Source organism: Sabethes cyaneus, chromosome 2 (assembly GCF_943734655.1).
Source record: "Sabethes cyaneus chromosome 2, idSabCyanKW18_F2, whole genome shotgun sequence".
Classification (NCBI taxonomy): domain Eukaryota; kingdom Metazoa; phylum Arthropoda; class Insecta; order Diptera; family Culicidae; genus Sabethes; species Sabethes cyaneus.
Genome location: NC_071354.1, coordinates 195883546 through 195900483, shown reverse-complemented (window position 1 = coordinate 195900483; position 16938 = coordinate 195883546). Strand labels below are relative to the sequence as shown.

Genomic DNA, 16938 nt, shown 5'->3' with positions numbered 1-16938 from the left:
AATTGTACAAAATATACAATAACTTAAGAAATATATGTCTCATAAATGTGAAGAATTTCTCGAAGTCATTCTGGCAACGCTGTGCTCTTTTCATTTTCAACCGCGAGCTTGTATGTATGAACCCGCGCATTTGTAAAATGCTCGCCTACTCCGCGTGCTGCGGACAGAGCAGAGAGCGATTGAGGCACATATGCTTCGGGTGGAAAACTCTCTCTTGGGCGCGAATCCATCATCGTGTTGATGCGGTGTTGCTGGCTGGCTGGCTGGCTACTAGACCCAGCGCGCGCGAGGATAAGATCGGAGAGTCTTCGTCGTTTTTTTGTTACTGTTGCCATCGTTCGTCGCGGCGCGGCGGTTGTTGTTATTGCTTTTTTCCTTATGTACAACGGCGCTGTTTTGTGCACTCATTCGCAATCGACTCGTCGCCTCACATTGGACGACGGCGGTCGGTGGCAGTGTCCGCGCATAAAACGTGTGTGTTCGTCTCGCCCTCTTTGCCCGTGCGGAGCATCAGTTATCTGTCTGTCTGTTGTGTCGACGGTGTGTGGAAGATTTTTTTTTGCTTCATCGTCGTCGTCGTTGTCATCGCCGCAGTACACAATCGCAGCCGGGCTATTCTATCTCGAACGAGTTCGATGCTGTTCGATAATAGTGGAATTTAATCGAGATGATTGGACGACTAGCCGGGTGCATCTCCGCGTTGTCTCGCGGCGGGTTGTAAAATTTAGACGTGGCGAACAGAAAAACAGTGCAATTTTTGCATTCAACGCCCATAAAAGAATCCTTTGAGTTTGTTTTTGTTGTATGCGAACCAAAGTGCACACGATGGAGATCACAACAAATACGCCGTGAAGTGGCGGACGTCGGCGTCGCCGCCATCCACTTATGCTGCCGAGCTGGTGTCACACATAAATGTTACTACTATGATTTTGCGTTACTTAAATGAACAAGAGTGGTAATTTTACTGGGTAACATCGGTGTGTCCGGGTGTGAGTGTTTGCTTCAGTGATTCTTGATTTGTTTGCTATCTGGTGGCAAAAAATGTTTGACGCAAGTACTAATGGGTTTTAAGTAGTTGTTGTAACATTCGTATTAGACAAGTTAACACCGAAAATAAGTGATCAATTGCAAATAGTTGGATTATATGTTAACGCCGTAGGACGTGTGATGGACTAATTAGCAGTGAAAACCGTTGTGGCTTTTGGATATTCAGTGAGTTTGCCTGCTAATTTTATGCCGAAACATAGTCGAAATTGCTTACAAGAAGTCGGTTCTTAGAGCATGTAACTGTCCTGACGGTGACACAGCTATACTGGTAAGTGACGTTTAGTACAAATCTTCTACCACATGAAATGTACAAATGTGAAGCGTGGGATAGTGACATGTATCCGACTTTTAGTTTGCCGTCGGCAAACTAGAAGAGCAGCTTATAGTCTTGAAATTATTTGGCTTTTGTAAGTGGGTTATTGAATTTCTTATCATACACTCCCTGAATAGAAAGACTACAGTTTGATACCTATTTTATACATAAATCTCTACGAGAATTTTTAATTTTCTGAGCAAAAAATTAGTTAGCTTTTTCCTCTGTCGCTTGCCAATAGCTTGAAATGTCCATGTAAAATTTTGTAATTCAACGGTAGAAAAACAAACAGCCCCAAACACCAAATGTTAATTACTATTATCAAGGTAGGTTCCGCGCCAAACGATGGGTGTAGCCATCCGCGCCGTGTAATTGCAGATATAACCGATTGTTTCTGACCATTATGGTTCGTTAGAGGAGGACGCGCGGCCATCGCGTTCCTCCCGGCAAAACAATTAACTTCGAGCGTTGGTTTTCAATACTGAGCCCTGCTTCTTCCGTCCCAGTCTCAGCCAGCCGAGGGCCCAGCATGGAAGTTATGGTTCGTTCATTCATTACTTCGTTTGCCTAATCGTTAACCGCCCTCCATCCTATACAATTGGCTGTGTTGCAGGTGTTCTCCACGGTACATTGTTTCTGGCATCACGGTGGTCGATAGCCTTTTGGGAAAGCGAGTGCAGACACTATCGATCGATTACTTATGTGACACACTGTAGGAAATCAATTTCAGCTGTGAAAATGCGTGAAAATTAAGTTTAGAAAAAGTTTATTTGCCTTTGATTTAATTTTTCTGTACTTTAGGTTAGCTGAAACATGGCTGTTGTTTGCTAATTTAAAAGCCAAATTTTATGTTTTGGTTCTTGTTAGTACATCTCAGCTGGAAACTTGAGTCTACTTACCATGTCGAATGTATTGGAAATGCATTTCAAAAATCTTCAATGCTGCCACCACCCAATCAGCTTTGAAATCTACTGAGCTTGCCTTTTCCATTCCCGTACAATGGTTCTGTCTTGAATATTCGTTCTATCAGGGTTTCTTGCTGCCTTCTTTGATGAGAGGTCCAGTATTTCCACCATATTCCCTGCCTACTGTAATCTATCTAGAAACAGTCCGCCAAAACAATTACAGTCAACTAGCATGATTTTAGACATTTAACATCACCAATTAGTTCGCTATATTACTCGGTATCCTGACACTGTGGATGGGTGTAATCATCAAAGGTGATACGTATCGCCTAGATCAATGTTTTTAGTAAGGCATGTTGCAGTCTTTTTGCCGTAGTTCGTTTCGGTTAATAAAATCGTACGCTGCCTTGTAGCTCATCACAGTGACAAACAAAATAATAAGACCAACGCTCATCAAATCATTCCAACCTGCGATAGTCGCAGGAGAATTCATAAAATCATTGGTTTTAAGGCTTCGACATTTGCTGATAGAGATAGCGTACTATGCCTCCCACAGTTTCTTGTTTTATGATTTCACAGGGTGTACGAACTTTTTAATGATCTGCCATAGGTTCTTTATTGGATTCAGACCAGGCAACTGTGCCGGTCAATGCATAAGATTAATTTTGTTATCTTCAAACCATTCCTTGACTGACTGAGCAGTATGTTTAGTGTCATTATCTTGCATGAACTGCCATTTTAACGGCATTTCTCATTTCCCATGTAGCAGTATTGCCGGTTCCAAGATATTAGCATGCAGATACTGGTACATTATAGATTTTATCTAGCAAATTGGACCAACTCCATACCAGGAGCAACATCTCCAGACCATGATATTTTTTTATTATCTGCTGAGATTTGCAGAATCAGAAGCAGAATCAATAGAATGACGAACGAGCGTTTTCCATCGGATCCAACCAAATTCATTTTTGTTTCATCAGACCATAGAATATTTCGTCATTTCTTATCTTTTTCGGGTCCAATCGAGTCTAGATGTTCTTTAGTGAATTACAGTGAAGCTTGTAGATGCTTTTGCATGGGCATTGGAACTTTCCTTGGACTCCTACCGACGAGCAGCAGGTTCTTAACAAACTATCTCTGAATTGTTGTGGAACTCATTGGCAAGCCCAACTTATCCCTTATCTTCGATGCTACCTTAAACCGATCAACTGTTTGCACAATCGTTTGATGTGGTCGTCATCCTTAGTTTAGGTAAAATCGCAATTGGTCTTATTCTTTTGTCACACGATTTTTGAAGCGTATGCGGCTTTAGATGGATCGAAATGATTGCTTCGGGCGATACAAAGGTGTCGCGTACACGTAGTTCAAATTGACGGCTAGCAGATTTAATTAAAGATTTTATCAGACTGTGGTATTATTGTTTTGCCCGTCACTGTATAGAGTATGAGTCTTTTTTATATTGTCACTGACCTAGGGTTAAAACTAAATTGACTGACCGAAAATTTGATAAAATTTGAGCAGCCAGAGCACCCTAAATATAAATTGTTTTTTAAACGTTTCAATTAACGAAAATTATTTAAATAACAAGTATCAAAGTAACAAGAAAGCTGACGATTTTTCATAAGGAACAGTCCGAAAAAGAAACTCGGAAATCCCGACATGGGTACCCGGTTGACCAATTGAGGGTTAGAAGAGTTTTTTTTAAATACTTGAAATTTCATTGTCAGGTTGTAAATCAGAATCCAAAAGTGTAATAACTCGTTCATTTCTTGACTATAAAACTTACTTACTTAAGAATTCCTCTCCATTGTACTCGGACCTGCGCTACTCGTCGCCAATTCGTTGCGCGTCTCGATACACGCAACTTGGCTTCAACCTGGTCGAGCCATCTAGCACGTTGAGCCCCTCTATTCATGGTGCCGGTAGGGTTCTTGAAGAGAACGGATTTCACTACACAGTCGTCTGGCATCTGTGCAACGTGGCCGGCCTACCGTAGACTTCCAACTTACGTCAGGTGTACGAACGCCAGGTGTACGAACGCCAGGTGTACAAACGCCAGGTGTACGCAACATCTTTCGTTCAAATACGGCAAGTGCACGTATGTCCTTCGTAAGCAAAGTTACTGTCTCAAGTCCGTAGAGGACTACTGATCTGATTAACGTTTTGTACATCGTCAGCATTGTGCGGCGGTGTATGCTCCTTGTTCGAAGCGTCTTTCGGAGGGAAAGGTAGGCTCGATTTCCAGCTTGAATGCGTCGTTGGATATTCGTACTCTTATTATTGTCGGCGGTGACCAGAGATCCCAAATATACGAACTCATCAACCACTTCCAGTTCATCACCGTCAATAGCTATTATGGGAGTCCGTGGGAGGCAAACGTTGCTTGCTCTGGAGCCTCTTCCTATCATATATTTGGTTTTCGACCCATTGATTTGTAACCCTATCCTCCCAGCCTCCGTTTTAGTCTGGCGTAGATCGCCTCCGCCGCCCCAAGGTTTTTAGTAATGATATCGAGGTCGTCTGCGAAGGCTAGGAGTTGGCTACTCTTGTTGAAAATCGTTTCTCTCGTTTCGATGCCAGCTCGTCGGATCACACCTTCAATAGCGATATTGAATAACATACAGGACAGTCCATCCACTTACCGCAACCCTCTGCGCGATTCGAAACAACTCGAAAGTTTCTCCGAAATGCGCACGTAGCACATCACTCGCTCCTAATAGTTTTGATCAGTCGCGTCAGTTTATCCGGAAAACCGTACTCATGCATTATCTGCCATAGCTGTTCTCGTTCAACTGTATCGTATGCTGCCCTGAAATCCACTTCAATTTGATGCGTGGACACGTTGTGCTCTCGATATTTCTGGAGGATTTGTCGGAGAGTAAAAATTTGATCCGTAGTAGCACGGGCCCCCATAAAGCCCGCCTGATACTGCCCTACGAATTCTCTTGCTATCGGCGATAGACGACGCAGCAAAATCTGGGAGAGCACCTTGTAGGCGGCGTTGATCAACGTGATACCGCGGTAATTACAGCAATCTAGCCGGTCGCCCTTGTTGTAGATGGGACAGACTACATCTTCCATCCACTTCTCCGGTAGTTTCTCCCCAGATAACACAAAATCGTAATAGAAAGTTCACATTAAATCGTTTTCATGTCAATTTCACATTGGAATTGTATAATGATTAGAGTATGTAAAATCGAAGTGAACAATAAGTTGTTTTGCAGTCGTGCGTGTCTTCATATACAATTCATGACTGTGAATTATAAAGCAGTATAGACGATTGCAAGATTTGATTATATCTTAATCATATATTCAGGAGTATTTAGTTGCGTGTTATAAAAACTTCGCAAAATAGAATTACAAATAATTGTCAAAATTTTCGCATATATATCGCCTCCACTTTGGTACATATATGTTCTTATATGGCGTGAAATATAACTTTTTCGTTCAGATATGATTTCGCAAATCTCAGTTGCCATCGAGATATACAAACCAAATGGTTTACTGGGTCCTCTTCCCAAATCCTAGAAATTATCCAATGAAGTGCCGTCGATAGCGGTTCTTGGCCATTTTTGTAGAGCTCTGCCGGGAGTTTGTCTTTCCGGTGGCTCTATTATTCTTCAGCTGACGAATTTCTCGCCGGATCTCTTCGAGATCGGGAGCTGTTGTCGTTTGTAGGCACTCCGAGGTTAACTTCCATTGCGTCTCCTGCTGCTATATCGCCATTGAGGCGCTCATCAAAATACTGCTTCCTCCTGTCCGCCACTTCGCGCTCGTTTGTGATTAGATCCTCCCCTCGTTCCTACACATGTCAGGTTTAGGTGTGTAGCCCTTACGAGTTTGGTTCACCTTCTTGTAAAACTTGCGCGTCGCATTAGCCTGGAATAGTTGTTCCAGCTCCTCACGATCCTCCTTCTGGCCTTTTTTTTACTCTGGATCTTGGCCAACTCATTCCGCGCTCGTCGATACTTGGTCAAATTCTCTCTCGTGGATATGCTTAGATAGTTTTTCCTAGTTCTTTTTTTCCTCTTTTTCGCTTGTTGGCATTCCTCGTCGAACCAATCATTTCGTGCACTCGTGGTTTCCACTACTAGCACCGCGGCTGAGGCCTCGCTGACGGCCGAGCGTATCACATTCCATCCGTTTTCGAGCGTCGAAACATCTAACTTCACAAAGGAAGAGAGAGCTTCATCCAGTATGCGCGCTTAGTTTTCGGCAGTTCGTGGGTTGTCTAGTTGCCGAATGTTTAACCGAGGAGGGCGACTTTGTCGCGAGGTGTAAACCGTTGATAGTTTTGAGCGCACCTGTACTGCTACTAGGTAATGGTCCGAGTGGATATCCGCACCCCGTAGGGAGCGTACGTTAATGATGTACGAGAAAAACCGGCCCTCGAGTAGAATATGGTCGATTTGGTTTGAAGTTCGTTGGTCATATGATCTCCAGGTGGCTTTGTGGATATCTTTGTGAGGAAAGAAAGTGCTTTTGATCACCAAGCTTCGGAAAGCAGCAAAGTTGATGCATGACTGACCATTATCATTCGTGTCGGTGATCAGGCTATGGGGCCCGATCACCGGTATATACATTGCTTCCCTGTCGACATGGGCGTTCATATCCCCGATGACGATCTTGATGTCCCGTCATGAGCAGCTGTCGTACGTTGCCTTCAGCTGCGCATAAAACGCTTCCTTCTTGTCGTCGGGTCTTCGTGTGGACAATGCACGTTTTTAATGATGTAGTTGAAGAAACGGCCTTTTATCCTCAACTCGCACATCCTCTCGTTGATCGCTTTCCAGTCCATTACGCTATCCTGCATTTTGCCCAACACTAGGTTCCCAGCTCGTTGGTCGCTCTACCGCTCTGGAAAAATTGGGCTTTGCCGCCACGGATCCTCCACACCTTCTCGCCTTTGCGACAGATCTCCTGCAGTGCCACGATGAAAAACTTTCCGAGGTTCTAACTGATCGAGCAGCACCCTGTCGCCACCAACGAAATTTAGCGATCTGCAGTTCCAGGTACCAAGTCTCCATTCCATGTCCTTATTTCGTCGCCTTGGTCCATGCCGAATGTTCCGAGAAGATATTTCTTGACTCTTGTTGTAAGTCTTTTTGGGTTTAGATAGGTAGCCGTACTAGGGCTTACGCTACCGAGTCTCGTGATGGGGCTGCCATCTTGCAGTGTCGAGACACACTGTGCCTCCTCCCTTTTGGTATACGACCTTAGTTTCCACCGGGGTTGGTTACCCGATATCTGCTAAGGTTGATCGTATTGTGGTTGGTCAAGGATGGTTCGATCACTTTGACTCAATTTTGATTCTTTTGACAGTACAGATTCAGATCGAACCATCCCTGCTGGTACCACGTGAAGGTATAGATAGGAGTTGCTGGATAAGAGGCTAAGGACCAATATGAAGTCTATTTTACGCATTATCCAACCATTTATTAACCCAGTTAAGATCATACCGGTTCTTTTTAAATAATAAGAAAAGGACAATATCCGGTTAGGAGTGAAGGTGCGTAGATCACTACGCGTCAAGTAGTGAGAAGCTTTTTAACTACTGCAGGGTCTGGATAGATACTCTGCTCAGTTTGTGTATAACCACCCCTGCACTTGATACCAACGGAATACTATTCCTATGTTTTCCCAAGTCAGTAATTCGTCTTTTACTGGCGTGATGGGCGGGTTTTTGTTCTTGTCTCTGCGCAGCATTTCCACATTGTTCGAAGCAAGCCACTCCATGGCATTTATTCCGTAATGATAGGATGCCAATTTCGTCCAAAACAACACTAAACAATCGTTTTGCTGCATGAAATGAAGCATACGTTTACATAAATACTCATTCGCGTACGTTTCCTCGCTAACGATCCTGGTTGATATGAAAATGTTGTTTTTCTAGATATGTCTTAACCAACTTGAACGGTTTTATATACCTAAAAATATTTATTATTTTTCCCTTTCCAGTTGCCGCATAAAACTCCTACCGAAAACTGTTTAAGGTCTGATGTCTCGACGTAAATTTCGTCGTTCATCACCACAATTTCGAATTTCGTCAGCATCGTCGTGTACAGCTTCTGTGATCGTGTTTTCGCCGTGTTTTTTGCTTATCGTCCGGTTGAGGTCAATATTTTCTTGTAAGTCGACAGTTCGGCTTGTTTTTTTGCTCCATGCACCGTTGTGAAAGAGACTGTTTGTGACATCTTAGTCGTAAAGGTTTCGGTCTTCGCTTGGCAGTGCTGGTCGTTGTGTCGCTCTTTTTGTCGTTGCTGCGTCTTCCGACTTTTGACGAACGAGTAGTACAGATTTCCGCGATACGCGTGTCAAATTTCGATGAGTTGTTTTTCTTCTTTGAACACCAAGCAAAGGGCTAATGTGAATATCATAATACATGTATCTTTCTGTACGTAAAGGGTGTCCCACATCAAATTGCACCACAGGAGATACACTGCAGAAAATTACCTAATTGACCGATTCTTTTCAAACTTTCAGACAATGAAATATAACCTATTAGTAAGCTTTTGGCATATTTGTTTCATTTAACCTCTCTACTTACTTACTTACTTGCTTACTTACGCCGTCCTAAGACAAAGCCTGTTCAACAAAATTTCTCCATGTAACTCGATTGAGGGCTACCGCTCTCCAATTCCTCGGACACCGAGTACTCTCCGCAAGATCTCGCTCCACCTGGTCTAACCATCTTGCTCGCTGCGCTCCTGGTCGTCTTGTTCCTACCGGATTTGAGGCGAACACCATCTTTGCAGGGTAGTTGTCCGGCATTCTTGCAACATGCCCTGCCCATCGTATCTGTCCAGCTTTAGCCACCTTCTGGACACTGGGTTCGCCATAGAGCTGCGCGAGTTCATGGTTCATCCTCCGCCTCCATACTCCGTTTTCCTGTACGCCGCCGAAGATCGTTCTTAGCACTCGTCGTTCGAAAACTCCGAGCACTCGCAGGTCCTATTGTATTGAACCGGTTCCGGGTCCGGGGAGCGTTTCTTTTCTGATTCAAGCACGGAACGGATTTCAGAGGAACTTGTCCGGGACCTGGAATCGGCCATATAGCCTCTGAGAGACATGAGATGATCGCCAATCGCTATTTTGTCGAATGCTGATGTTTTTTGATATGCGACACGACATGCTTTACTGATGCTGAAATGTTCCGTTACGGGAACCGGTTCCGGATTTATAGTGTCCCCCCGGATCCGGATGGCGCGCACCAGTGCTCCTAACTGCGGCAAAGTAACTGATATGTCCACAGTCGATGATATGTTTACAAAAAACAACAGATTTCAAACAAATTTTAGATATTTGGCAACTTTATCTAGAAAAGCCATATCTCGGTCCCCCAAGGAACTCCGGAATAACTCCGGGACCATATGACATATGGCCATTATCTATAGATATTATGAAAATTGAAAATATTTTCGGCAAAATTCCCAAATTTGGTGAAAAAATATTGAAAGATAAAAAAGTTACGGCCCTTTTAGTGAATTTTGCGGTGCTAAAAATGATGTAGACCTTAGAGGGGTTAACTTCAATACCATTACCGTATGCTCGCACCCTACGCTTAACTCCACTCGAAAAGTTTTGTACAACCTGGCTACAGCTTCATCTGTACGGGAACCCACTTTTTCTTCAAGTCTTCCTCAGGTTTGATCTCCTTGGAATACTCCAGGACATCTTTTGAACAGTGGCACGAAGCTAGATCCGGCCAGAAGATCATAGGGCCCTCGTGTTGCATCAACAGAGGAAGCAGTCGCTTCTGTAGACACTCCTTTAGGTAGATCTGCCCGTTTACAGTCCCGGTAGTCACGAACGGCGCACTCTGTTTGCCACATGAGCTGATCACTTGCCAAATTATGTACCTATTTCTTGGCAAACTTTGAAAGTTTCTGCATCCTTTTTTTCCGAAACATCAAACTTGTGCTAGGCGGAGAAGTACAGTAGCCCCGGAAGCTGCCGGAAGTCCGCCTTGACGTAAGTCTCATCATTCGAGATGAGCGAGTTGAGGATTTTCCAGGTGCTTGCGCAAAATAAATTCGCGACGTTGCTTTTCGGGCGACCTCATTTTTTTTCCAATTTTCGAAAATCCGATCGCGATAAAAATAGAGTGTAAACAATACACTCTAAACTACTTCTACTCAAATTTTCAAGAGAAAATACCCCATGGGTAATTTTCTACAGCGTTTCTTCCGTGGTGCAATTTGATGTGGGACACTCTTTACATGTTTATTATAATATTTCCCGTTAATCATGATGTACATGAATTTCGATATGTCGTTATATTTTGTTATATTACAATTACTTTCGAATAATGAAGCAATTTTCCATCTCTGTCAAAAGCAGTTTTAGGATTAAAGTTTCTTAAGACGTAGAAGCCTTTTAGACTTCAGGCTAGCATATCAAATTATTATTACAAATTTCACCATCAGCTATATCATTTTCTTACTTCAAACATAAATGATAATATTATTAATTATGTACCGTTTTAATCTGGATCCAGAGTTGTTTTTTTAGGTGCAATACCCACTGTGCGGTATCGACTTGAAGCGTTAGCTCAGTTTATGGCGTCAAACGGGGCCACCTAAGCAATCAATAATAACTATACATTACCAGCGTGACATTCAGCTTGCGTTAGGGCTCAAGAGATGGATTCGCTCGAGAAAAAAAAAACAATAACCTAGCAAAAAAAGTATTCCAATTACGTTTTCTAATCCACCATCACATACAGCTTCCATTGAAAACCCAATTTCGAGTTTGTGTTTTGTTTCGCTATAAACGGTGACGAGTGTAAAATTGACAGTTTTGCTTATCTGACGATTATGGTTTAGTTGGCTTCGGCACCAGTCAGTCAGTCGAGGGTGGTTGGGTTTGACGGATAAATTAATTGTGAATTATGTTGTGCCGTTATTGATTGCTTTTGTTCGGTGTGTAATTGGAGCGAATTGATGACGCAGTGTATTGTGAACCTGCCGAAACGAGCCACCACACCAGCAATGGCATCAAATTTAACTGATAAAACCCTGTTTTAAAAGACACGATTACTCGAGAAGACGTCCTGTTATAGTTGCCCCAAGAAACCAATACCGAAGTGGTTTGATGATGACTTGAGTGTGATAGAGTTTTTTGATGCGCGCTTGGATCCGGGCTCCGGTATGTCACAGTCGGTAAGTTATCGTCCCGAGTTAACCTTTGAAATCGACCCGTGTAGGCGCAGCTGAAACCTAGCAGGAGCAGGTTTGAGGTTAGATTTATTTCTCTTTTTTTTCTGAAAAAAAAACCGGAAGTAACGTAGGATAAGTAATGAGGCGAGGTAGTATTGGTTTTTGCACAATATTCCTAGCAGCGATGCCAACCTTCCAGACATTAGTGCATGCATAAATTTGGGACCCTATCATTTTCTTGGCAGTATTTTATTTTCTCAGTCTAATTTTTTGTATAACAAAAATAGTTAGTGGAATACTTTAAGCTTAAGCATCATTAGTAAAACCAGAATTCACAGTAACTGAAATAATCGGTGGATCCCAAATTTATGCATACTCAAATGTCTGGAAGGTTGACATCGCTGGTTCCTAGTTACTTTCCCCTTGTCAAAACACGTATCTGAATGGTCGGTTTCCCACCTTTTGCTTATTTCTGGACACGCTAGTGTAACTAGACAAACACAAAAAATTAAAATATCATCAAATGTATGAAAGCTAATGAAAGTAATAGATAAGTTTGCTAAGAGGAAACGTAATTTACAAACTAATAAAACAATGAAAACTATCAGTCAATCTTAGTGTAACGGAATCCTGCTCCTTCTTCAGTGAATTGAATTCTGCTAAAATATATGAAAATTCTTCCATCAGATTGCCTCTGTTGCATGAATTGCATTCAGAGCTAACTCGTGAGAACCCTATCCGTTTTAGTACGATCTGGCGGCTTCGAATTCGTGACATACCCGTCACTTGCTCTATGTCACTGCACCGGTGCGAGCAAGAAGTGCAAACCATTATGCGGGGACATAGCAAAATCGACACACCGTCAAGCGATGATTACCTGAGTTCGAATTTCGTCATATTTTCACACGCCTCGGATCCCAGCGAACGCGACAGCGCAGTACTATTCGGTGTTCGCAATGGGTTTAGCGCAAGAACCTCTCGAACCATGCGGGGTGCGATCTGAATGTGAATTTCCCAGAAACGCTCGGGCGGACGGACGCGGACGGTTCGCTGCGATGCGGATAGGTACCTACCTATCTATGGGGCGAAAACGGTTTAACTGCAACAAGCTATGTACGCTAGGTGCGTGTGTATTTGGAGCACTGACTGCTTAACGGCTTGGCTGCTGCCACAAAGTGTACGCTTTCCCACCGGCTGCCGGGCCGGGCCGGGCCGATCGCAACACAGCCCCAACTACAGGGCAGCAACGCAACGCAGGATAATTGTGGAATTAAGACGCTAGGTACTGAATTCATTGTACGAGTGTACAACACCTTGGAATCGACGGCCGCCACAGATAGATGTATACGTTTATAATAACGTCATTTTTGCGTCTGCTTTATTTCTGGTTAATTTATATTAATTGCTGGATAATTGTTTTGAATTACTTATGCTACAAAGCCGTAAACGTGTGTTTTTATATGGCGGGTTTTTTTTGTGTGGCTCGAAGCGTTCTGCGTTCCAAGCGCCTTGCCATATTTCCGGTGATCGTCACTACCACAACTGCCATTCGTTCTACCCGCCATTAGTCAATTACTGCTGGGTTATAAATGCTCAACCGGCATTAGCTTTTATATATTTAAATAAAAATAGCATAATTGTATGTACATGATATGCGTCGATTGCAGTAATTTCAGCGTCTTTGTGACTGTACGTGAACGGTGAATAACACCTTAACCATTGAAAGCCCCGATAATAGAAAACAAACGATGCAACGCTCCAGGGCTAATTGGTTTGAATGAAACAAAATTGATTGCTTCCTTTTCCTTTTCTTCGATTGGCATTAACTCAAACATGGTAATAAAAATTTGCATTAAATCCTCGATGGTCGATGGTAACCGTTGCACTCTACAACATTTATTAATTGTAAACATATACTTACATTTAATAAAAACTTTTAATGCTTTGAGTAAACAGTCCTCTACAATGGCAGGCGTTATAGTGCTTGGCTCAGCGACTGACAGAGCAGTCACAGGAATCTACACATTAATGGGTTCTAAAAAATCACTGTTTGCAAAAACATTCACCCCGTGAGGACATAACCCTCGCTTTCAATAATCACTGCAGCTGATGATTTATCCTGCACAAAGACCTGCCCAACGATGGACAATAAAAAAAACTTAGCTGTCCTTGGTAACGACTTTCGACGGTTGTTTTGAGGAAGCTTCATCCACCGATTTTTGCATTCATCCTGCAGAAGTTAAATATTCCCACAAATTGATCCAATCCACGTTGGCTTATATGTAGCTGAATATCCTTTTAAAAATTCACATGCCTTCATACGAACTACATCACCATCATCATAAGCCAATCGAAATGTGTGGGTTGCTATCATTTCTGCAATCACACCCACCCCACAGACACCCCGACTGAAACCGATCGCTGGTTGCTGCTGGATGCGGGTGACCCTTCTCTCGATGATGACTGCTAACAAGGGTTCTTTGCAGCCAGCGCTGGCTGGTCAATCTAGGGCTTCATCAGAACTGATCTCGTTAATCTTCTGTGCATACAAACAATTTTCGTCTCCATGACGATGATGTCTTTATCAAATTTGCTCGATCGTTCGGTTCTGCTTTGGTCGTTGACCAGCCAGCATAATTTGCGGTTACAATTTGCCACCCCAGCCAGCTGGTCGGAGAAATTATGCGGTTTGGTGCGAAAAATTGCTTCCTATGCTGATGATCGTTTTCGTTAGCCCGGTTTCCACGGTTGCCACGAATCACACTTTTGATTAATGACGAATGTCAAAGCTTTATTGTGTTGATTGTCACGCCAGTGTTTTATGTAGGGCTCATATCGTATCATATCATATCGTTAGCAACACGTTCGGAAGAAAGCATTGATTCCAGCAAATATGGACTGAAAACGTAACACGAAAGCAGTAAAATAACTCAATTTCTTAGGCTTCTTCCCCGGTAAGACACATATCGACGCTTCTAATTCCTTTCGGTATGATATTAAATATTCCTACTCCTATACCCGCTCGTTCGTCTTGTTCTTGTGCCATTTGTGCCCGAATGCTTCGCCTAAACGACATCGATAACAATATGAATGTGGTGAATATGAAGCGAAATCCGATATCGTCTCAGACGGAATTTAATTTTCAATAAACGTCAGTCAGGTCCGTGCCGGGTGCCTTACCTTGTGCCGTTTTTATTTCGTTCCACCAAGGCTTACGAGCATGTCAGACGGAAATACGTATCGATTGGATTTTAATACAAAATAAATCGACTTAGTCGACAGTATGTTGTACTGCAGCGCAAGAAAACCTCCGAACCCGGCCGCCGGTATTGAATTCCTTCCGTCTGCCAATGTTTTGCTAGTCATCAAAAATCTACAATCTGCCGACATAGTTGAGCCAGCGTAGCAAATAGCACGTTCATCTCTCAAAGCTGAAAGTCCGTGAGTAACCCGACACACTTTCCTAAAATTAGCCTTCACTCAACCCATAAAATAGGCTAATTAATCCTAAAATTGGAATGTCATATAGTAGCATACTCGAAAGAGACGCACACACTTGCAAACGGCAGCAAATATCTAATTTTTTCCTACATTTTCTTCACTCTACAATATGAGGCACACGTAGAGATAGAACGAGCGCATAGAACCAAAACGCTAAAATCTGTCACATCTGGTTAAAATTCATCGATTTGGTACGGATGGGTGTCTGTCTAGCAGCAGCGGCAAAAGAAAACAAAAAATGAATTTCTGCACCATCGAACCCTCTTCTCGGCTAAGTGAATTAAGAACGTCCCCTAGCCCCAGGAGAACGAAAACTTTGTTTACATATTCGTACACATCACTTCCTGTTCCGTTTATCTAGGTCACCTACTTGTCTACCTTCGCTCAGCGAAGGAAGCCGAAATGCAATTGACTTCAAAAGTCTTCACTATCGAAGGTCCCCTGAGCTGGAAAAACAAAGTAAACGGAATGTTTATTTAATTGCGTGAAGATGATCGATAGACTTTGCTTGTGACATGAAAATTTTTGAGATCATCTGCAAAAAAAAAAATTGATGATGGAAACAGCTCCATCAAGTCATTAATATAAATTTTAGAGATGAGAGAGCCAAGCACGCTGCCTTGAGGTACACCAAACGATATGTCAGGAGCTCACTGTAACGATCGTCTTTGCAATCTTCCTTGAACCGGGCATCGATAGTCAATCAGAACTAAATTTCGGCATGGCATCATTTGGGCAGACGGCGACTAGCAGACGGTTGTCTTGCAGTGGCAGATAAGTTGACGAAAGGCTAGAAGCTGTTGAAAGTATCACTGGTGGGATGACAGAAAGCAGAATTATTCTTGCAGAGGTTTTTCTTGCATTGTTTATGGTTGAGTCTTGAGTTTTCACTACCAGGGGGCTCGCAAGAGCTTTTTGGTATGATGGAGAGCGGAGGGTTAAGTAAAAGAGGAAGGACGGGCTTTGAACTCCGTTCCCTGTAACCACACACATCAAAACCAAATTTTCTTGGTAAGAATCGGCCACATCTAGTAAAAACTTAAAACAATTACACCAGATTGCATTCAAGACAAGCAAAAGTAACGTAGTTGCATCTCTTTGAGTTACATGGCGTTCGCTCTCAATTAGATTCGCTCTCATTTAGATGCGAGGTGACGCATGGGGATTACATCTAGTACTTTAAAAAACGTTTATAACCCAAGACTTGCTTTGCTTTTACACTGGAAGAAGCATTTATCTTGAAATAACCCGCAAATGTACGTAAACATTGTAAACTATTTTGCTGAACTTTGAGCATTTGGTGGAGCAGTTTTCTAAAAAAGTTCAGGAAAGTTCTGGTAAAATGTTAAGTTCTAGATTGCTGCACATCGGTCCGGCTAGGAAACGTCACCCTGATGAGGCCCCCAAAAGCATTAAACCGCTACTCGATAGCACCAAGACTGCTAAAGACGTGGCTACTGTTTCTTCAGCGAGTGAATAATTCTGGCTTTACTTGTCTATAATCCATCCTAGTGTAAAGACGGAAGCCGTTACCGATCTCGTTAACACAGAATGCTTCCAATAATGTGCAGAACCCATAAAAGTGATTCCACTGCTAAAAAAAGGATGCGTATTTGAATACCATGAATTTCATACCGTTTAAGATTGGTAAAGACAAAAAAATATCGACGCAAAGCGCTCGATGCCAAAAAATTAAAAAAAAACTTTGTTTTAATGCGCTGATTAGTCTCCGATAAAAAGCTACATAAAGTTTGAAGATCGTGTTTTTACAGGAGCGGCGTTCTATTGGGTTGAGTTTGTCCGCGCGGCAATGGAATACTTATGTGTATGATTGTTTTTTATTCACAGTCACTCTTACCTTACCTTACAGTCACCAGCAGGCTTCATACTCGGTTTTTTGCTCAGTAGATGCTCATTCGACAACAGCGCCTCAACTAAACAGAATTCGAAAAAGTAGTATAAAGGGCGATTGTAGAGCTAATTATTATGTACATTATGTTGAAGAAAGTATAGT

At 42.6% G+C, this 16938-nt stretch overlaps 1 protein-coding gene across 4 annotated transcripts in view; it reads left to right on the top strand.

Annotated features, from left to right (window-relative positions):
• The first annotated feature begins 493 nt into the window (after positions 1 to 493).
• LOC128738663 (protein dead ringer-like) overlaps positions 494 to 16938 on the top strand; it is a 246917-nt gene continuing 230472 nt past the window's right edge. For 3 of the 4 annotated variants that reach the window (XM_053833975.1, XM_053833974.1, XM_053833973.1), the window contains exon 1: positions 11365 to 11426. In XM_053833975.1, the coding sequence (XP_053689950.1) occupies positions 11415 to 11426 (12 nt within the window). In that variant the 5' untranslated portion in view covers positions 11365 to 11414. Of the gene's footprint in view, positions 1316 to 11364; positions 11427 to 16938 lie in introns of those variants that run through there. The other variant, XM_053833976.1, reaches the window with a different exon arrangement.